Source organism: Pelophylax lessonae (assembly GCF_965119305.1).
Source record: "Pelophylax lessonae genome assembly, chromosome: 4".
Classification (NCBI taxonomy): domain Eukaryota; kingdom Metazoa; phylum Chordata; class Amphibia; order Anura; family Ranidae; genus Pelophylax; species Pelophylax lessonae.
In genome coordinates, this window is record NC_138771.1 from 455,167,714 (window position 1) to 455,190,774 (window position 23,061).

Sequence of the window (23,061 nt, forward strand, 5' to 3'; positions counted from 1 at the left end):
GTACATCTTGATCCGATTTTACACTTCATTCCTAAAGTTGATACTTCTGAGACTGGAGTCTCCAGCAAAATGCAATTACGAAATTGGGGACAGAGAATTATTAGCCATCATTTTAGCTATTAAGGAATGGAGGCATCTCAAGGTTAATTTTGTGCCAGTCCCCATTTTAACTGACCATAAAAAATCTCTAATTTTTTTTTTCTGAGGCTAAGCGCTCATCTCCTAGAAGGGTTCAGTGGGCCCCTTTTCTGTCAAGCTTTAATTACGTAGCCTGATTTTTACCCGTTATGAAGACTATAAGGGTAGATGCATTATCGTGATAGTATTCCTCCTCTTCCAAAATTGAGTCTGTTCCTACTCCTGTGATACCTCTGGATCTCATTTTGGCCACTATCCGCACTAGTCTCACTTCCTGTTTGGGTGAGAGAATTCTTGCTTCTCAGATCCATTCGCCTCCTGGAAAACCTCATGACTGCTGCTTTGTGCCCGATAATCTCCCCACTGCTTTGTTCCAGACCTACCATTCTCCTAAAGCTGCTGGGCAATCAGGGAAGAATCAACTCATATTGTCTGTCTCAACCATTCTGGTGGCCTAGTCCCTGTGCTGATGTAACCACCTTTGTAGCCACTTGTCCCCTTTGTGCCAAGAATAAAACACCCCGAAAACTTCCAGTGGGCCTTTAACAAACCTATAGCCAGTGGAGGGAGGCATTGGACCCATCTGTCTATTGATTTTATTGTGGATTTACCTAGCTTCTATGGCAACACAGTTATTCTCATGGTGGTTGACCGTTTTTTTGAAAATGTCACATTGCATTCCGTTACAGAAGTTGCCTTCATCCAAAGAACTGGCATCCAGTGGCGGCCCGTGCATAGGGGGCGCCAGGGCGCCGCCCCCCTACCCCTAAAAAAAAAAGAAAAAAAAAAAGAAAAAAAAAAAAACAAAACGAACAAATAAAGTTGTTCAAAAAAAAAATTGGGTTCGCCGGCCTGAACCCAAGGAACTGGTGGCTGGGGGGGGGGGGTGGGGTTACCTCCCAGAAGAGGCGCCGATTGGCTGCCTTCTGGGGAGGTAGGGGGGTATCCTGGGCGCAAGTCTTTGCGGTTGGACACCCCCACTTTCTGATATCCTGGCTGTGATTGGTCCAGTCTACAGCCTGGACCAATCATCATCCAGGATATAGTTGACGTCGCAATGGGGGCGGTGCCGGTGCGTGCGTCAATCACTCACCGTCACCGCCGCTCAGAGAAGAGGAGAGGCCGCCCGCCGGTTCCCGCCGCCGAGACGACGAGGGAGAAGGACCCGCCGCAGAAGAGGAGGAAGAAGCTGAGCCGCGCCGCCGCCAGGTAAGTTTGAACGGAGCACGCACGCTGACACTCTGCAATCATTGGGGGACAAAGCTGTGGTGCTCTGCAATCATTGGGGAACAATGCTGTGGCACTCTGCAATCATTGGGGTACAATGCTGTGGCGCTCTGCAATCATTGGGGGACAATGCTGTGGCGCTCTGCAATCATTGGGGTACAATGCTGTGGCGCTCTGCAATCATTGGGGGACAATGCTGTGGCGCTCTGCAATCATTGGGGGACAATGCTGTGGTGCTCTGCAATCATTGGGGGACAATGCTGTGGCGCTCTGCAATCATTGGGGGACAATGCTGGCGCTCTGCAATCATTGGGGGACAATGCTGGCGCTCTGCAATCATTGGGGTACAATGCTGTGGGCGCTCTGCAATCATTGGGGGACAATGCTGGCGCTCTGCAATCATTGGGGGACAAAGCTGTGGTGCTCTGCAATCATTGGGGAACAATGCTGTGGCACTCTGCAATCATTGGGGTACAATGCTGTGGCGCTCTGCAATCATTGGGGTACAATGCTGTGGCGCTCTGCAATCATTGGGGGACAATGCTGTGGCGCTCTGCAATCATTGGGGTACAATGCTGTGGCGCTCTGCAATCATTGGGGGACAATGCTGTGGCGCTCTGCAATCATTGGGGGACAATGCTGTGGCGCTCTGCAATCATTGGGGTACAATGCTGTGGGCGCTCTGCAATCATTGGGGGACAATGCTGGCGCTCTGCAATCATTGGGGGACAATGCTGGCGCTCTGCAATCATTGGGGGACAAAGCTGTGGCGCTCTGCAATCATTGGGGGACAAAGCTGTGGCGCTCTGCAATCATTGGGGACAATGCTGTGGCGCTCTGCAGTGATTGGGGACAATGCTGTGGCGCTCTGCATTGAAAGGGGCTCGCAAGCTGAACTCTGCATTGATGGGGGCACGGAACAGTTGCATTGAAGGGGGCATGCACGCTGAACTCTGCATTGTTGGGGCACAGCACAGAGTTCATTGCATTGAAGGGGGCACAGTGTTTATTGCATTGAAGGGGGCACAGCACAGTGTTTATTGCATTGAAGGGGGCACAGCACAGTGTTTATTGCATTGAAGGGGGCACAGCACAGTGTTCATTGCATTGTGGGGGCACAGCACAGTGTTTATTGCATTGAAGGGGGCACAGCACAGTGTTTATTGCATTGAAGGGGGCACAGCACAGTGTTGCATTGAAGGGGGCACAGCACAGTGTTGCATTGAAGGGGGCATGCACGCTGAACTCTGCATTGTGGGGGCACAGCACAGTGTTTATTGCATTAAAGGGGGCATAGCACAATGTTCATTGCATTGAAGGGGGCATGCACGCTGAACTCTGCATTGAAGGGGGCATGTACGCTGGTCTCTGCATTGAAAGGGGGCATGTACGCTGGTCACTGCATTGAAAGGGGGCATGTACCATCTCCTGTACCATGACCTGTGACATGCCTATACCATATCTGTGCCATGCCTATACCATCACCTGTGCCATGCCTGTACCATGACTTCAAAGTCACGCAATTTTTTACTGCGTTTTTTTACGCGAAGCAATACCTATTACATTTTTCTTTTTGCGCCCCCCCCCCAAAAATTTTGAGCACCAGCCGCCACTGCTGGCATCTATCATTGTCTCCGGTAGATTTAATGGACGCATACAATATCTAGTTTATTGGAGAGGTTACGGTCCAGAGGGGTCTTGTGCTCGGACGTACATGCTTCTGTCCTCCTCTGTGCTTTCCATGTACATTTTCCCCTCAAGCCTGGGGCGTTGAGGAGGGGGTACTGTCAGAGCTGGGCTCCTGCTACTTAACGAACAGCTCTTTTTTTTCACTGCTTAGAAGCTGCTCAGCTGTGACTCACCTGGTTACCATTAACCTGCCTCATTAGTTCAGCCTACAGCCAGTCCCTGCTATTTAAGCAGCTTAGCTCATTTCTTCCTTGCCCTTGTGTGGTCTAAAATCTCTAAGTGCTTCCTTTCTGTGCTCCTGTGTATGATCTGGTCTGGCTGACTTTCCTTCCAATTCCCGTTCCTGATTTTTGCTCCTGACCTGATCTAACTTCAGGATGGCAAAGAGTCAGTCAGGGTAACAAAGTCTAACTGGGAATCAATACAGTAGAAGAGCAAACTGATGAGCACACTTCTCCTCTCATTCTGCCCTCTCTTTTTCTTTTACTGCGCAATGCAGCACAACTGACCAGTTACTTGTAAAGGCTCTTCTACTCACAGTCTGAGCTCTGCTGTACATGGACTGCAAGAGCCTGATACCAATCAAAGTTTAGTTGTAAATTGCTTTTATATATATTATATATATATATATATATACACACACACAACCACACACACACACTATTGTATACATATATTGTAAACATATTAAATAAATATAACAACATGTGGGATAACCACTGAGACATTTTATTTGATCTTGGCTGGATCCTATCACCCTTGTGAAGGATCTAAAATTGGCTTTGGTGTTGAAAGTACCATCATTCTGCACCTTGTACACAGCAGTATCTGGTACATAAGGGTAGTGTATATACCTTCCTTTTTTTTTTCTTTAGGTCTTCTGTTCCCATCTCTGCCCCAACCCCATTTCCCCCAAGTATGTATTTCTTTGGTGCACAATCAATTTTTTGGTGAAGTTTCAGGTGAAGTTTCATGGTTCTCAGAAGGTCCACAATACTATCTACCATAAAGACATTTGGTGTGTGGGCTTCCGGCAACAACTGACAGGTTCAAGGATAACTGGATATTCTTCTTTTAGTCATCTCCTCCACAGATGATCAGTAAGGCTTTGCGATAGTCCCCTGATGTTTCACTCTGCAAACAATAATTAGGACAAGGCTGTAAATGATATAACATTTTAGACAACATTAGGTCAGATAAAGCATGTTTTACTTCTATTCTCTTTCTATTTTCGAATTGCAAGGTAAATGGCACTAAAATTTATATATACCAGCTAGAGGCTCATCTTTCCAAACCCCGACACAGAATACATTCACAGTACAGCAACAGTATTACCAGATTTCTCCAGCAGGTGGTACTGTACATGAACTATAATAACACAACTCCTTGACAGGGTACACAACCAGGGAGCTGCAGAAAGTTAAAATGAAACTTTGGACAAAATCAAAAACTACATAAAAGATACAGTCTGTCACTAGCATTAAAATAGCAATTTCCCTAAATCATCGTTTGATTACCTGCCAGTAAGTCTGATATTTTTCAACTTCCTTTGATTTATTGCTGCCTGCCTAACCCATATGTGCGGCAACATGGCAGATGGGCTTTACTGCCCATGTGCCACACTAATGTATTGTATTTTTAGCAGCATTTTCCAACATACGTACATCGTAAGGCACTTTGTGTTGAAATTCAGAATGAATGGCAATGAATAACACCAACTGATTCAAATAAAATTGCAGTAATGCATATTACCACAAAAACATGGTGTGGACAGACCCTTGGGTACAGTCCATCTAGCACTACTCTCTCCATAGGTTGACAAAGTTGCAGTTGAAAATGGGACTATGTGCTCCTCCATTGATGGTGTGGAGGAGGGGGTGTAGCCATCCTAAGTGTGTTACTGACCAGCTCACCAGGTAAAAATAAAGGAAAAAAGCTTAACAAAAAAAAAAAACAAATGCAGCCAACACGCATAAGAATCAGTAAGCTGCGGTATATTACATTTTGTTTTTGGGTTTAGATACACTTTAAGGGCATCCAAGTTACTGCAGATCTCAAAAGCAGAGCATTCCATACATATCAAATATATACAAATCAAACGCCAACCTGCAATAATAGAAATTCCCATGATGTAAAGCAGTAGGAGACATGAAAAGTTTCCCAACGATCAGTGTTGGGGTTGTTACTCAAAAAATTTAACTAGTTACTAGTTACTTCTGTAAATTGTAACGAGATTACTTTACTAGTTCACTGCATTTGAAAAGTAACTTCACTACTTATTACTTTACTTTCCTCTTTCTTAATTGACCGTGTAGAAGAAGATACACAACACTCTTTCTGCATAGAGTTTATTGTATAAACACAGGCTTTGGGAAACATGAGAACAAAACCTGAAAAAACAGAATAAAACATAAAGAGCAACAAAAAGTCATAAACTTCATCCCTCTCTATTCTTCGAAATAACGATTGTATTGCACGGCTTGGGTAACGCAGGAAAGCGCGTTCCTATAGCCTAGTAAAGTAGTGTAGTTGCCTCCTATAGCCTAGTAAAGTAGTGTAGTTACCAATATTAGTATTGTAACTAGTTACATTACTTTGTTACCAAAAAAAGTAATGTAGTTACTGTAATCAGTTACTTTGTAACTAGTTACCCCCAACACTGGCAACGATCCACCATTTTTTTTGTCACCTGTCTCATATAAAATTATGTGCGTGTAACTTCACTGATAAAATCCAATAAAATCTCTTATATCCTGCAGTTTAGAGGCACCTGGCCTCAGTTTTAATGGTTACAAGAATATACCTTTCATATGTGGCTTGGATGACATTACAACAAACCCAGAAACAACATAAACATTCCAGAAACATTTGAAGCACAGTGAACTTTTAATAAAAACATGCCACTCTATGAAGTTCATTGAACTCCTAAGGTTTTAGGAATGTACACAACACAAGCTTACGGTAAATGTAGTCGCATTAGTGCGTTTGCAACAACACAGCTGAGTGCTAACACTTTTTTAATTCCACTAAGTTAATTGGTCTTGAAAATGTAATTAAAAAAGTATCATGGACAGTACTCAACTATATTGTAAGAATGTAAACCAAGAACAAAACAAGAGAAAAAGTGCACAATCACCCTAGTGTAAAATTTATTACATAGATAGTAAAAATTTCATCCAATGCACTCAGATTAAGTAGAGTAAAGCTTGGTTCACACTAGTGCGAATTCGATGAGGGTTTCCCCACATCCAATTCGCATGACAGAAGAGTTTGCCTGGCTCTCAATGGAGCAGGTTCACATATCTCTGTAGCTGTTGCAGAGCGGATTGCACAGGAGTCCATTTTAGGTTCAGGCAAAAATTCAGGCAGAAATTTGGGCCTGATTTGTCCCTGAAACAGAGAACAGGGACACACCGGACCCCTGCTGTGAGCCGCATCCAATTTAGGTGTGAACCCAGCCAAAAACAGTTCCTGGCTGCCTTTCCTGGATGATGGTACTTTCGGGCCATGGAGGAGATAACCGTGTATGCTTCAGAGCAGCCTCGGTAATCCGAATACTCCCGGTAAAGCGGCCGCTGCACAGCCAAGCGTGCAGAACCCACTGTGCATGCACCTAGCCAAGTGGGACACGTGGACATATATGTGGACACGGATTTAACCGTATAACACCACTTTTCTTACAGTGAGAGGGACAAAACGTGGTTACTATGACAAAGTGATTCAGAAGCGTGGCTTCCTTTTTCAAGTTCAACCCACTGAAGACAAAACTACACAAAGTAGTTGTTAGACATTTTTTATTATTATTTTTATATGAATTATTGCTTAAACTTGGTTGTGTTCTTAACCCGCTATGTAGAATAGGAGTAGATTGCTCGCTGCCTGCCTTTCCCAGGTAGGTCTTTTTAGGGTGTGCGGAGGAGACGGCCCTTTGGTTGTCTTCAGTGGGGTAAATTTGAAAAAGGAGGCCATTCCTCTGAAACCCGTCATCATAGCAACCATGTTGTTTGCTCCCTCCCTCCTCACTGACGGTTCCATGCAGCTTACATGTGCAGCTCCTCTAAGGACCGCAAGTACCATCTGCAGAAGCCAAGTGTTCATTGAACTTTCAGGATTTATTTGGGCTAAATTTTCCAGTCATGATGGGACATAAAGATCAGCGCACGTACTAGTGTTTTCTTTGTGTGTTTGTTGTAAGAATGTAGATAAATACTTTGTAGATAAGCTAAAAATCCCTACAGCTTTAGGTAACTCACTTATCTGTAATGTAGTGTATCTAATAATGTGCAAGCAGCTGCAGTCTTCACTGCAGGAATGCTTGTCCTCTTCCTGGCTCTGTGGATTTTCAGACCGAACAGCAAGACAGATGGACAGATGGTCAGATGGGGACACACCCCCTTGCTTCTTCTACTCCATTGAGAAACCTTCTTTCATTGAACACACTGGTGAAAATGTAAGGTGATGCATTTGGGTGTAAGAATCCAAGTTACTCACTGGGGGGGTGAAACCTCTGGGTGAATCTAAGATGGAAAAGGACCCGGGAGTCCTAGTCGACAACAGGCTTGGCAGTGGCATGCAATGCCAAGCCGCTGCAAGCAAAGCCAACAGAATACTGGCATGTATAAAAAGGGGATTCACTCCAGAAATAAAGAGATTATTCTCCCACTTTACAAGAATCTAGTCCGGCCACATTTTGAGTATGCTATCCAGTTCTGGGCACCGGTCCTCATAAAGGATGGAGAGAGTCCAGAGAAGGACAACCAAGATAATAAGGGGAATGGAGGACATCAGCTATGAGGAAAGACAGCAAGCATTGACTGCAAACTATGTAACTACTTGCAACACAATTCATGCATGCACCATAGTTCCATCCACTGATTCTACACTACACTACAGGACTTAGTAGAGACATGGGTGACCAGGACAGGAACTATGGTGTGTGGTAAGGGTCACATGCATCTGACACTGACAGAGGCTGCAGTGCAGAACCAGACGAAGGTAGGACACACAGGCCACCGGAGAGGTGAGTATAACACCTCTTTTCTTACAGTGAGCTGGTATTTGGATTTATTTAGTGTCTATTTAAAGTGAATCTACTGTTTTACCCTGCATGAACACAGCACAGATTTGCTTAAAAGTTTCAAAAATGATGGCAATTGATTGAAGAATAAAGTCTAATATCTACCCCCTTACTTCTAAAACAATATGGATACCAGAGCATGACAGGATAGCTGTCATTTAAGAAAATATTCCTAAAGATCCTTTTCATAACACATTCAGGAAAAAAAATTGTTAGTTTATGATGAGAAATGGTTGTGCAAATATGGTTTTCAGTATGGGTTCCAGAAACATAAATGTAACACAATACAGCAGGATAGCACAAAATAGTCCTAAAAAATCAGCAGGCTATTCTGGAATGTGGGGTCTTTCCTGAGTGGGGTTTTCCATTAAACAATAAATCTGCAGTTCAAGTTTAAGATGCTATATTTGACCATAGCGTTCATTTGATGGTAAGGCCGGTAAAAGGGATTTTTGCAAGACAGTGGGGAATTCCAGAATAATGTGATAACAGTGCAATAACAGCGGAAACATGTATCATATTGCAGCGTACCTTCTACAAAACCAAAGAACTATTATATGAGATACGTGTCAGACAGTTCTAAAGTTTTACCAATTGTAATGTTGATATTGCAGACTTATTTACCAGGTCTTTTTTTTTTACTGTAATTTGGCCAAAAAAAACAGTTTTTTTTTTTGTTTTTTTGAATGAACTAGTATGCTGGAATGCTTTGTTAAAATAAGCTATGCTGGTAGAACTTTGAAGATCTGGACCACTGCTCAACACAGAGCTCAAGGGTCCGGAAACTCCAGTGGTCCAGCCCTGCACAGTGCTCCAATGAAGAATGTTGCTCAGGGAACGTGCAGATACAATAAATCACACACAAAATGCACAATAGTTACATTTCTGTAGAATTGCCAATTGATTCATTTGACCTGTTAATATACACAGTATAAGCATAGAAAAATAATATTTTTTTTAAAAAAACATGCTTAGCCGTGATGTATATGGTGAACTGATGTGACCTAGCCCCATAGCAGTGAATAGGAATTTTACCTTATAGAGGAAGTAAAGTTGTTTTTTATTCAAATGGTTCAAAGAAACAAGGCGCCTCTAAGTGCAGTATCTCAAATTTATTGAGGGGTAAAAGGTTAAAAACACTTACAGAATGCAAGCCATAAAAAGTGAAGTGAGGAGCTGGAGTGAGTCCGTGGTAGTGTCCAGGGTCAGAGGAGCCGATGCTCGGGTGAACGGATGTCCAAGACGCTGCTTCCTGTGTGGGCGTACACTGAGCGGGGCGCAAACTTCCGGCAACCACGCTGAGAGGCAAAGAGTCAGCATCTAGTGCGGGTGGATGGTGGGTTACATGTTTCGGAGCATGCGCAGCCCCTTCATCAGTGGAGGTCTGATGAAGGAGCTGCGCATGCTCCGAAACATGTAACCTACCATCCTCCCGCACTAGATGCCGGCTGTTTGCGTCTCAGCGTGGTTGCCGGAAGTTTGCGCCCCGCTCAGTGTACACCCACACAGGAAGCAGCGTCTTGGACATCCGTTCACCTGAGCATCGGCTCCTCTGACCCCGGACGCCACCACGGACTCACTTCAGCTCCTCACTTCACCTTTTAAGGCTTACATTCTGTAAGTGTTTTTAACCTTTTACCCCTCAATATATGTGAGATACTGCACTTAGAGGTGCCTTGTTTCTTTGAACCTTTCCACAGAGCTTCTTCTTTTCCCAAGTGCTGCTCGGGTGTAGGTATCCTCACACAATCCATCCAGATCCAGGTCCTTATCCCATTGAAGCGCCCACATACACTCCTTTTTTATCATTTTTTTTATTCAAATGGCTGACAGGCAGGGTTTTTATGACAGAAGAGACCCTATGTTCACTGAGACGCGCATGTGTAGCTCAGCGAACCTTTACGGCCCTGATCGCCCTCTGATCCATGCCGCAGTGATGTAACTCCCATGTGCATGCGTGAGAGTGGCCTCATCGCGGCCTTGCATATCAAGGGCCGGATCGGTCTCAGCGCTGTGCTGGGAGGACACTACAGGTAAGTCTGCGATAACATACTAATATGCTGTGCATACTAGTACATTATGGCATAACCCACCAGGGGGGGCCTTGAAAAAAAAAAAAAAAAATACACCAGACTTTACTTCAGTTTCAATAGATTGTCCTTCAGTTTACTAGAGCTGGCCATGTGCAAGTAGACATCTGTTCAAAAAGTTTTCAGAACATTTCATATTCTGATGGTTAGTGGGGTCAAATCAATGTTTGTTTTCAACTGTTAGCGGGATGTAAAGTTTTTCATGAACAAGCACCTTTTTAACAGTGGAGGTGGTTTTTGTTCAGGAAATTCTATTCATACCATAATCATATTTTAAAGCAAATTTAGTTTTGAAGTACTTTCGAGCAACGATTGTCAAGTTTCTTTTGGCATTATCAAATTTACTACCGGTGTATGGCCAGCTTAGTAGTACTGACAGTCCTGATGGTTCTTACACAGGGTCATGTGGAGGCCTCGTCCACTGTATTTAAACCATGGACTCAGTCATGGCCTTCAGGCTCTGAGGAAGAGGCACAGCCTCGAAACGCGTCAGCCCTCCGTCTTCACTAGACATTGGACTTTTAAAAAGATGCTGCTCTATGGAATTGATATGCTGGATTATTACGCATGTTTGTGAGTAGCTGATTTTAAACTTATGTTATTAAAAGCCCGCTGAGGATAATGCACTAGGCTGGTGCGCTCTTTTCTTTGTTTTTATTTGCAGTGTTTTGTTGACCACCCCAGTCGTAGAGGGCAGCAAAGCTTAGCCATAGTGGATGCCAAGTGTGAGTTCCCGGGATAGAGGCAGCCTGAGGACCTAGTTCTGAGCGCAGGAGCATCACTATTTTCGTTTCTGGTTCTTACACTTGATGTAACCTCTGATTATGTTTTTTTTTTTTATCATGGGATCAGTTTGAATTGTCCAGCTTTGTTAAAGTTGTATTTTATTCATTTCTGAATGAGTGTCAAACTGATGATCTGCTTTGAAGCTGAACGCTAAAGACAAAATTAAATCTTTGTATTTCAAAAAAAAAGATTTTTTTCAGTGGTGGGTGTAAATATCTGAATCTAATTGGTATCAGCCTTTTGCAGTCCCTGTACAGCAGCGCTCAGAGTGTGAGAGCAAGAAGCAGCACAAGGAGTTAATCAGTTAATGCGCTGACTAGGGACATGGTGATAGGAGAAGACAGCAAAGTGACAGACACATGAGCTCATCACTGTGCTGTTTCTTCTTCACTGCTCAGTCACATGCTGGGGCAGGCCATTAATGGTCTGAACTCAGAGGAAGGGAGTTGAATGATGGTGGCTGTTATTTAGCCCAGAAGTCTGAGGGCATCTGCTGACAGAAAAGAAGTACTGTCAGAGAAAGCTTCAGATTCAGGACCCATTAAAACCATTTCATTGCGCATACATGCCTCGTGGTGCCATTCATTTTGAATGACACCCAGTGCACCTTTGCAATACATGCACAGTGTATTCCAGGCTTCTGTCGGGCAGGGTCAGAGCATTTCATTTTGATTTCCACATGGAGATGACATGGTTATAATCAGGTCGGTACAACCTGGTACACACTATGGGTTAAACAAAAAAAAAACTATCAGCTCCGGTCAGAGCTGCTGTACTAATGATCTGACGTTAGTACAGCGATCTCCCCTGCTGAGATGTTCTGTTCTGACAGGAGAACACTCTGATCAGTGCTCTCAGCCATTGGCTGAAAGTGGCCGGCTGCTTGTTTTCCAGCATGCAGGTCCGACAGAAGCCAGCCAAATGGCTGCCCTACATACAGTTTTTATGTAACCGCCCGTGTGTACGGGGCTTAAGGATCATGTAACAAACATTAAGATCAGATATCAGTCTATCCTTGTCTGTTAATTACCTCAATACTATGGTGCAGGGACTTCTCAAAAGCATCCTTAAACTCTTTACGAATGTTAAACAGGTCAGTTTCACTTCTGGATGTCAGGATTCTGGTCAGCGCCCGCTCATCTGTCCCCGCACCCTGTGGAAATAACATGAGTAAGCACACAAGTAAGCATTAACATGTGTTGTAAATATGTTTACCTTATCTCTATACCCATTGGGGTAGATTTACTGAGAGAGCAGAGGCTCATCACTTTGTAGCATGGCAGATCCTTCAGTAGATCAAGGGGCATTTATTGAAACTGGAGCAGCAAGAGTCTTCAGCAGATGTGCATGGCTCCAATCAGCTTCTATCTTTTATTTTCAAAGCTTAAAGTGATACTAAAGTCTGTTTTTTTTTTTTTGCTAAAAAACAAACATGCCATACTCGCCTGCTCTGTGTAGCGGTTTTGCACAGAGCAGCCCAGATCCTCCTCTTCTCAGGTCCCTCTTTGGCGCTCCTGGCCCCTCCCTCCTGTTGAGTGCCCCACAGCAAGCAGCTTGCTATGGGGGCACCCAAACCGATGCACAGCTCCCTGTGTCCATTCAGACACAGAGCCGCAGCCCGGCCCTGCCCCTTTCTTTCCTCATTGGTTCGCTGACTTTGATTGACAGCAGCGGGAGCCATTGGTGCCTTGCTGCTGTCTCAGTCAATCAGGAGGGGAATCCCAGACAGCCGAGTCTCTCGTGCAACATTGCTGGATCACGATCGACCTCAAGTAAGTATTAGAGGGGCTGAGGGGGGCTGCTGCACACAGAAGGTTTTTTTTTTTATCTTGATGCATAGAATGCATTAAGATAAAAACCTTCTACCTTTACAACCACTTTAACTGAACAAGCTGAAGATAGAAGGTGATTGGTTGTCATGCATAGCTGCCCTAGATCCTATCTGCTCCAGCTTTGATACATTCACCTCATTGTATATACCAAACAGTATCAAATGCAATGTAAACTTTTAAAAAAGGTGAACTCATTGGGGGCAAAATATAGGCACCCAATCAAAATATGCCTTTCGTTGATCCAACAACAGTAATCCACGAAACGGTGCCAGGGATGTAGACTCACCAGAGCTAGTAAAAGCTTGCTTTATGTTTATACAATTTTAAACTGATATTTTGATACCTATCTTTTTACCATATGCATGATACAAGGGATTCCTAGAGCCCTATAGGTTATCTAAAGAGAGTAAAAGATGCTGGGTCCATGTTTGTCTGAATGAAAATTACTAACTTTGACTGTAGATGTGTAAATTTAAAAAGCTACTGAGCTCTATAAAGAACAGGATTTTTACAACATGTGGTAAGCAGATACACATTATAAGCTGCAATTTTACATAGCTAAAGAAAAAAAGATTTTTTTTTTTTACATTTTACATCTTTATTCTTTTAGTTCTGACCGGTCAGTAAAGGAAACATGTACAAAACTACCATGCCTTCCCTTTTAAAGCACAGCCAGAAATCTGACAGTTACGGGTAGCAGCACAGTATCGATGCTCTCTGCACTGCCTTATTACATAGCATTCATTTGTTATTTCTTTTTTTTACAAATGTCATATTGTTCTAGTTTTGTATTACTTCAATGTCTACAGTAGTGTCAAATTTGATAGATGCCTTTGTAAAGCAATTTAGCTCTGGCATTAAATGCAGCCCTTGACAAAAGGCCTAACAGACTAACTGACAACCAATATATATTGGAAGTTGGGGGGGGGGGGGGATCATAACTGTTGGATCCAGATAAGAATGCATCTATGGGGAGGGAGGAGTCGGTTATTTTAGGTCAGTGCAAAGGGGTATACATGATAAGTGCATTTTGTCTTCAAGTGACATTAAAGCGGTTGTATCCCCAAAAAAAACAAAAAAAACAAACCCTGCAGGACAAAGGCATAATGAGCTAGTATGCATCGCATACTAGCTCATTATGAAATACTTACCTTAGAATTAAGCCCCGACATGGTCGCCCAGACCCCGCTGAGGCAGTTGACATGTTCCCTCGGCATCTCTCCCGGGTTCGGTGGCTCTGGGGCTGTGAGTGGTCAGAACCGCGACGATGTCACTCCCGCGCATGCGCGTGGGAGTTCACTTTCCAGCAAGGAGCCAGGAAGGAGCTCTGAAGGTCCGCCGGACCTTCAGAGCGCATGCGCCACTGGTGTCAGCGGCTGCGTGCAGGGTGAATATCTCCTACACCGTGCAGGTATAGAAGATATTAATTTTACCTACAGGTAAGCCTTATTATAGGCTTACCTGTAGGTAAAATTTTAAAAGCGGAGTATACTACCGCTTTAAGTAGGTCACTAGTAATATGAAGGGACAACTAAAGAACAAAAAAGGCTCCTGCATGACAGTCCAAAAAAATATCAAATGCAGTTACTGGATGCAGAAAGAAAACAAAAAAACTGCCTTTACATTCCTCCCCTGACTGACCTAAACTCCTTTATGTGTGTCTAACATGCTTCCTCTAGCAGACTGCAGCTCACAGTTGGAGAGTTTAAGGAACAGAGGCAATGCTGCCAATCCAGGAAAGAGTAGGCAGATCTAGGTATGGCCATGTAGTACATGGCATGTACTGATTGACAAGCTAATACGTCTGTGAATCAGCATTAACAATGCTGATAGGCATGCCCTCTGCAACATTTTCTCATCCCACTATAGTGCAAACTGGCACAGCTTAGGTAAGGGTGGCAACTCTGCTTTGAATTCAGCAGCAGCGCAGCATTGGTGCCACACAATGCAACAGGAAGCTGTATTAGGTGGACTTCACTGGCAGGATCTACAAGTAACTGTGGGACTTTGCAGGAGGACAAAACAAAAATTGTAAATGAAGATGCACTTTGAATTTAATGCTGCAGCACATCAATTATATATATATATATATATATATATATATATATATATATTTTTTTTTTTTAACAAGATGCCATTTTTCTAACTAAAAGAGCCAGCCCCTCCAAAACAGATATTTCTTATTCTGGTAGGTGTTGGAAAACAAAAACCACCTGACAGTTTCTTATATCTTTTTGGAGTTTCTGGGTCTACGCAGCTTCTAAGGCCATTATGATGGGTTCCCACTCTCCCTGTTAGATTTGTTATTTAATTAGAATGCAACAGAAAGGGTTACAACAGATAAAGGTGGGCAGGAACACCAAAAATCATGGAACAGAATCATGAGTCATGGCAGGCAGATGTAGCTGTTGGGGCATCTCAGGTATTAAAGTCAGAGACGGATCTAGACTACCAGGCTCCACAAATAATTGAATGATCTCACTTGGATGGTCTGACCCTTTAAAGCAGCATTGAAAGGGGGCACGCTGTGGTCACTCCGCATTGAAAGGGGGCACGCTGTGGTCACTCTGCATTGAAAGGGGGCACGCTGTGGTCACTCTGCATTGAAAGGGGGCACGCTGTGGTCACTCTGCATTGAAAGGGGGCACGCTGTGGTTACTCTGCATTGAAAGGGGGCACGCTGTGGTCACTCTGCATTGAAAGGGGGCACGCTGTGGTCACTCTGCATTGAAAGGGGGCACGCTGTGGTCACTCTGCATTGAAAGGGGGCACACTATACCTTGATTACTGAAGGCCCCTTTCACACTTTTGTGACCTCAAAGTCACGCAATTTTTTACAGGGTTTTTTGCCCCAAAGCAATGCCTATTACATTTATGCATACATTTTGTACGGCCCCCGAATGATGTTACAAAAATCCAAATGGCCCTTGGCAGAAAAAAGGTTCCCCACCCCTGCTTTAAAGCATGGATGGGAAGACAGAAGGTAACCATAAATTAGGCTAAAACAAGGCAGGTAGGCATGGAGGATGGTAGTTTAAACTACTGGGTTTTGGTGTTACAGACATTACAGATGAGGGGACAATGATAGGTACTCTTGTAGTTTGGTTTGCAGGTTGTAGGTACTTCATCATAATTCCTACCTTCATTGCCTTATAGAGACGCTCTGCAAAGAAGCCTGGTTTATTCTTCACACTCCGTACTGTTGAGAGGAAAGAGAAAAAATAATTATAGGTAATGTTAAAGATTTTGTTTCTTAGATAAGATATTAAAAGCATAACCCTAAAGCAGTTTACACAACAAATCACACAAACACTGTAGGAAACTCAGCAAGTTACTTTGTAAAATGTATCCATTGACATGGTGCAACACCTGAAAAGACCCCCACTGAACCATTATATCTACTAGTTTCCTATAATTTACCATTATAGTAAACCAAGAGAAACTATAATGGTTGGGGAGTTATTTCATAACTTTTTACATTGATATTTTATATCTACCCTATTTGATAACCCTAGGTGCCTGAGCAGACAATCACCAAACATGAGCGCTATACCAAGAAAAGGGACAAAAAGAGAGTTATGTGCTTCCCCCATACCCAGAAGTACCAGGTAGTTTTCTTTGCACATGGGGCCAAACAAAACCAGCGAGGAAGTAAAGGAAAGGTAATTATAAACAAATGGTGGTGCTACCGTCAGAGCCGGTTCACACTACTCCGACTTAGGATGCGACTTGTGTGCCCTCAAGTCGCCCTAAGTCTCTTGTCATTACAAATTCAATGTAAATGAATGAGAGCCGTCTTAATATGCACTACTGAAGTCACTCCGACTTCAGAAAAGGGTCCTGTACTACTTCAAGGCGACCTCTATCCGACTTGTGCACATAGACTTCAATGGGAGTCGCCTCTAAGTCGGATCCTTATCTATTTTCAAGCGACTGTGATCAGACTTTCCAGGAAGAAGAAAAAGACTACCCAGGCAACCACAGACAAAGTCGCCTATCATTTAAGTCTCTTCAAAGTCTCTTCAAGTCTCTTCAAAGTCGCTCCTTCATAGGGCGACTTTGAGTCGGAGTAGTGTGAACCAGCTCTCAATGTGAATATTTGTTTTGCCCTGTATAAACAGCTCACATTTTAAGTAAATAAAAAAAAAATAAATCCACAAAAAAATCCCCCTGCAAAATAATAGCACAATTTGTTAGTATGCATCGCATACCAGCACATTACAAAACACTTACCTTAGAACAAGGCCCTCCAGCGGCATCCTGTCACCACTGACAGGGTTTCCATTTTCACCCGGTCTTCCTTCCAGGTTCACGGGCTTCGGCAGTTTGAATGGCCAAGCCATGATGATATCATGCGAGCAGGAGTCATGGCCGTGGCACGGCTCTCTCAATGGAGGGCAAGCCGTCCATTGAGAGCGCAGTGCGCATGCGCCAGTGACATCACCAGCTGCTAGTATAGTAAATATCTATTAAATGCTGCACGTTTAGAAGATATTTACTGTACCTACAGGTAGGCCTTATTTTTGGCTCACCTGTAGGTAAAAGTAAACAATAAAGCTTTCTACCACTTTAGCAAGAAAAAGGGAAAGTGTATAGCTGCAAATTTACTTGATTTACTTAAAAGAACTCAGGTGTTGTAAAAATATCACATAAATCCTATTTCGTTTTGTAAGTTTTGTTAAATTAAGGTTTACTGTCTATTTTTGGATACAGCGAGAAAAGATTATAACCCATCAATTTATTAATTTTTTGCTCCGTTTGTTTTATAGAGGAGTTTTCCCTTGGCTGCCTGATCCGAGGACATGACAGGATTTGAGAAGAAATCTCTACAAAGTGAGGGGATGTTCTCACTCAGTGGTAACTAGAACACATGTCTGCATACTAGCACATTATGAAATACTTGCCTTGGAACAAAGCCCACCAGCACTGTACGGTCTGTCGTACGGTCTGTCTTCTGCTATGTGATTGGCCTGGAGCCCTCAGTTATGGCACATAGCTCTAAAGGTCCGGCAAAGTATGCCAGACCTTCAGAGCGGATGCGCCGGTGACATAACTGGCTGCATGCAGGGTGAATATCTCCTATACGGTGTATGTTTAGGAGATATTCATTTTACCTACAGGTAAGCCGTATTATAAGCTTACCTGTAAGTAAAAATCATACGAGGGAATTTACTACCACTTTAAGGGATGCATCTCATTGCTATGCATCTTGTTGCCAATACTCACCAATAGCTACAAAGGCATCTTTGACGTCACCTGACATTTCTTTCTTAATGGTATTCTCAATGTCATGGTTGGTCTGCTTGATAAACTCCTGGAAGACTGTAGTAGAGAGACAGAGGGTCAATAGAAAAAACACACTACCACCAGAGCCTAAAACCTGAAGCAGTTTAATAGATCCTGTCACCACAAAATAAAAGTGCAAGTAATAGCACAGAAAAATTGTAATTCCCTCCTTGCTGTTTTTTTTCTTTTCCATAAACACATTTATACTAACTTGCAATGTGCCTTTTAAAGCGGAGTTCCGGGCACAAAAACGTTTTTTTTTTTTGTGCCCCTCCGCTAGGTAGAGCTCACCTGAAAAGGAATTGGATAGTTATTTTTTTTTTTTTTGGTTTACTCACCTTTTTATTGAAGATCGTAAATACTCACCTATGACAGCTTCCTCCTCCAGCGCCGAGGCTCACCCCGTCACTTCCTGCCTCGCGATGATTCCTGGGAGCTAAACGTCATAGCTCCCAGGAATCAATGCGACGGCACCGGCCCCGCTCGTCATTTCCGGGCGACGCCGCACCGGAAGTGACGAGAGGGGCCGGTGCAGTGCATTCTGGGACACGAAGACGCGGAAGAAGACAGAGAAGAGGACCGCGCCGGCTTCAGCTGCCCACAACAGAGATGGAAACGCTGTGGAAGAAATTTTCTAAGTAAGTATTTCTTCTAAAAGGTAAGTGCGAACCGGGACAGATGAGACGTTAGCCATTGTGGAATGTACTAGCCCTGACTGTCCCGGGGGTATGTTCAGCAAAAAATCGTTTCTCTGCCCGGAATTCCGCTTTAAGTTTCTGGCAAATAGAAGTTTCCATAGCTCTGCCCTCTCCTTCCTTGCTTGTCATAGCCCTCTCCTCCTCTGGGAATGTCTAATTACTCTCTGTGCTGGCCCAGCTCCTCCGCCCCCTTCCTCATTCCATAACTTTTGATGTAGCTGCCAGGGAGCAGCATGATATGACTAATTGTAACTAGTTGTTGACAAAAGCATACTAGCTATGCCCTGCAGGACTTAGCTATCATGCTCTACAATGCCTCCATGCCACTGCACAACCCCCACCCCAAAACCCACTGGGGTCAATTTATTAGCTTAAAGTGTTTCTAAAAGGTACATTTTTAAAAAAAATAAAAAAAAACATGTCATACTTACCTGCTCTTGGCAGTGTTTTTTTGCAGTAAGCCGCCCTGATCCTTCTTGTCCCCCGCCCCTGCTCCTGGCTCCGTCTTTTCAGTCAGGGCACTCATCTGGGCTCACTCCTGAGCTGCACTGCCTGTGTCCATAAACACAGACAAAGGGGCATGACCTCGTCCCCCATCACACAGTTTGATTGACAGCAGTGGGAGCCAATGGCTTCCACAGCTGCGGATCTGCCCTAGGAGGGGGGACAAAGCAGAGAGAGTTGCTGCTCTCATGCACAGCGATGGATCGCGATGAGGCTCAGGTAAGTATAAAGGGGGCTTTGGGGGGGGGGGGACTGGATACAGAAGTTATTTTACCTTCATGCATAAAATACATGAAGGTAAAAAAACTTCAGTCTGTAGAACCTCTAGGTCTGTAACAGTGGCTTTTTTTTTTAGTAATCATTGTAACAGTTTGCTACAGTGACCACTGAAGAAAGTACCATTCTTGCAGCTGTTACGTACATGGCAGGTCTTTCTTACGATCTGCTTGGCAACCTTTTTTCCCCTAAACCTGCACAGTAGAAAAAAAAGATTTTTTTAAAGTAATCCCATCTACCCTCTTCTTGGTATCACAGGAGACTCAGGCAGCAGTTGGAGCCATTGGCTCCTGCTGCTGTCGGTTAAACACCCATGAGGTAGCTGTTTTATGGGAGTTCAGCTTTACGATGAAGGTAGAAATCCAGCAAAGGAAACAGGGGCCAGCTTACATGCATCAGACATCAGACAAGTAGCTGGGTCAATGCTCACCTCTTCTGAGATGTGGGTAGCTGCGGGTACACAGGATGGTCATAAAACGGGTTTCTAAGGAGGAAGAGTCATCAGATCCTGAATCTGCTACTTCCTGCAAAGCCAAGCATGAAGCCACAAAGAATAGAAAGAGAGATACACACATAGGAGGGTCAGTATAATGGCAAATGGTAAACCAGCAATTATATTGTCAACATTTAGTTTGAAAAGGGGACACAGATATAATAACTATACCAAGTTATCCTTTGAAGCCAATCTGCTCTGCATTGACAACCCATATAGGAAAGAAATATGAAGACCTCCCTAAAGTATGAATACAGATCACCCTAAAATCCTAGTTGCCTGGTGGTCATGTAAATACTTTGGCTTTAATACTTTTTAAGTCAGTCTTGCTTCAACTTTCATTTGCTGCATGTTTGTTCTAGATCTGTAATTCAGAAGTACTGAGGCTAAACATGACCACACCATCATTTTCAGAGGGAGAAGATATACAGTGGGTACGGAAAGTATTCAGACCCCCTTAAATTTTTCACTCTTTGTTATATTGCAGCCATTTGCTAAAATCATTTAAGTTCATTCTTCTTCCTCATGAATGTACACATAGCACCCCATACTGACAGAAAAACACAGGATTGTTGACATTGTTGCAGATTTATTAAAAAAGAAAAACTGAAATATCACATGGTCCTAAGTATTCAGACCCTTTGCTGTGACACTCATATATTTAACTCAGGTGCTTTCCATTTCTTCTGATCATCCTTGAGATGGTTCTACACCTTCATTTGAGTCCAGCTGTGTTTGATTATACTGATTGGACTTGATTAGGAAAGCCACACACTTGTCTATATAAGACCTTCCAGATCACAATGCATGTCAGAGCAAATGAGAATCATGAGGTCAAAGGAACTGCCTGAAGAGCTCAGAGACAGAATTGTGGCAAGGCACAGGTCTGGCCAAGGTTACAAAAAGATTTCTGCTGCACTTAAGGTTCCTAAGAGCACAGTGGCCTCCATAATCCTCAAATGGAAGACGTTTGGGACGACCAGAACCCTTCCTAGAGCTGGCCGTCCGGCCAAACTGAGCTATCGGGGGAGAAGAGCCTTGGTGAGAGAGGTAAAGAAGAACCCAAAGATCACTGTGGCTGAGCTCTAGAGATGCAGTCAGGAGATGGGAGAAAGTTGTAGAAAGTCAACCATCACTGCAGCCCTCCACCAGTCGGGGCTTTATGGCAGAGTGGCCCGACGGAAGCCTCTCCTCAGTGTAAGACACATGAAAGCCCGCATGGAGTTTGCTAAAAAATACCTGAAGGACTCCAAGATGGTGAGAAATAAGATTCTCTGGTCTGATGAGACCAAAATAGAACTTTTTGGCCTTAATTCTAAGCGGTATGTGTGGAGAAAACCAGGCACTGCTCATCACCTGTCCAATACAGTCCCAACAGTGAAGCATGGTGGTGGCAGCATCATGCTGTGGGGGTGTTTTTCAGCTGCAGGGACAGGACGACTGGTTGCAATCAAGGGAAAGATGAATGCGGCCAAGTACAGGGATATCCTGGATAAAAACCTTCTCCAGAGTGCTCTGGACCTCAGACTGGGCCGAAGGTTTACCTTACAACAAGACAATGACCCTAAGCACACAGCTAAAATAACGAAGGAGTGGCTTCACAACAACTCCGTGACTGTTCTTGAATGGCCCAGCCAGAGCCCTGACTTAAACCCAATTGAGCATCTCTGGAGAGACCTAAAAATGGCTGTCCACCAACGTTTACCATCCAACCTGACAGAACTGGAGAGGATCTGCAAGGAGGAATGGCAGAGGATCCCCAAATCCAGGTATGAACGACTTGTTGCATCTTTCCCAAAAAGGCTCCTTGCTGTATTAGATCAAAAGGGGGCTTCTACTAAATACTGAGCAAAGGGTCTGAATACTTAGGACCATGTGATATTTCAGTTTTTCTTTTTTAATAAATCTGCAACAATGTCAACAATTCTGTGTTTTTCTGTCAGTATGGGGTGCTATGTGTACATTCATGAGGAAGAAGAATGAACTTAAATGATTTTAAATGGCTGCAATATAACAAAGAGTGAAAAATTTAAGGGGGTCTGAATACTTTCCATACCCACTGTATGTGCTGCTGAAGTAAGTATCACATCCCAAGTATAGCTAGATAGTAGAACGTTTCCCTGTAGGGGAACTATGAAGGGGACTTTACTGGTACCAACAGAAAACACAGGGAATTAAATATCAGATACCTTTCTTTACCAACTGTTAAAAAAAAACCACATACAATTAACGGATTATATTGCCCCATATACTGCTGCTTCTTCCACATCATGAGGAATTTGTAGAAATGTAAACATATATCTTCACAACAAATGCATTGAGGTCAATGCGTTTCACAAAATTGCTTCTTCTGAACCCTTCATATGCTTCATAGAAGAGCAATATGCCTTTAAAAAAAAAGGAATTTGCAGCGGTTCCCTGGCCCATGCAAAGTAAGTATGCCAAACTGTCCAGCCACTTCACAGGAAAATCCAAGAAATACCAAAAGAATGCTCTGTAATATGATTATCCAATCATCCAGATGCAAAATCCATCAAAAATGCATCATGATTATAGACAAAGTGTTAACATTCTGAGAATGCTACGAAAACCATAAACACAGTTCAGGGCTGATAATAACTAGGAAGCCATATAAGTAGACCTTTTGTCTGTTGAAACATGAATCCCCTTCCAGTCAGGGAATAGCCTACCCTCATTAACGGCCCATATCTAGCGGCCACCATCTAACTGGATGCAGGTAAACATGGGAACCACCACCCCAGTTCCACTCTTGCCAATGTATCTTTATAATTTCATGTGTTTTCCATTGGTACTAGTAACATCCTCTTCATATTTCCCCTACAGGGAATCCTACTATTTTCAGAGGGATGTCAATCTAGCCACTTTTACAGAGGCTTCTTTCTTGAAAGATGCACTTTACAGAGACATTGTCACTTTTCCAATCAGGGCAGGATATTAGTGTCTG

The 23,061-nt window shown here is 43.5% G+C and overlaps 1 protein-coding gene across 2 annotated transcripts in view; it reads right to left on the reverse strand.

Annotated features, from left to right (window-relative positions):
• Positions 1–3,762: 3,762 nt before the first annotated feature.
• ANXA6 (annexin A6) overlaps positions 3,763–23,061 on the reverse strand; it is a 175,222-nt gene continuing 155,923 nt past the window's right edge. For both annotated transcript variants that reach the window (XM_082254125.1, XM_082254124.1), the window contains 5 exons: positions 20,034–20,127; positions 18,066–18,161; positions 15,980–16,038; positions 12,038–12,160; positions 3,763–4,188 (listed from right to left, as the gene is read on the reverse strand). In XM_082254125.1, the coding sequence (XP_082110251.1) occupies positions 4,129–4,188; positions 12,038–12,160; positions 15,980–16,038; positions 18,066–18,161; positions 20,034–20,127 (432 nt within the window). In that variant the 3' untranslated portion in view covers positions 3,763–4,128. The remainder of the gene's footprint in view (positions 4,189–12,037; positions 12,161–15,979; positions 16,039–18,065; positions 18,162–20,033; positions 20,128–23,061) is intronic.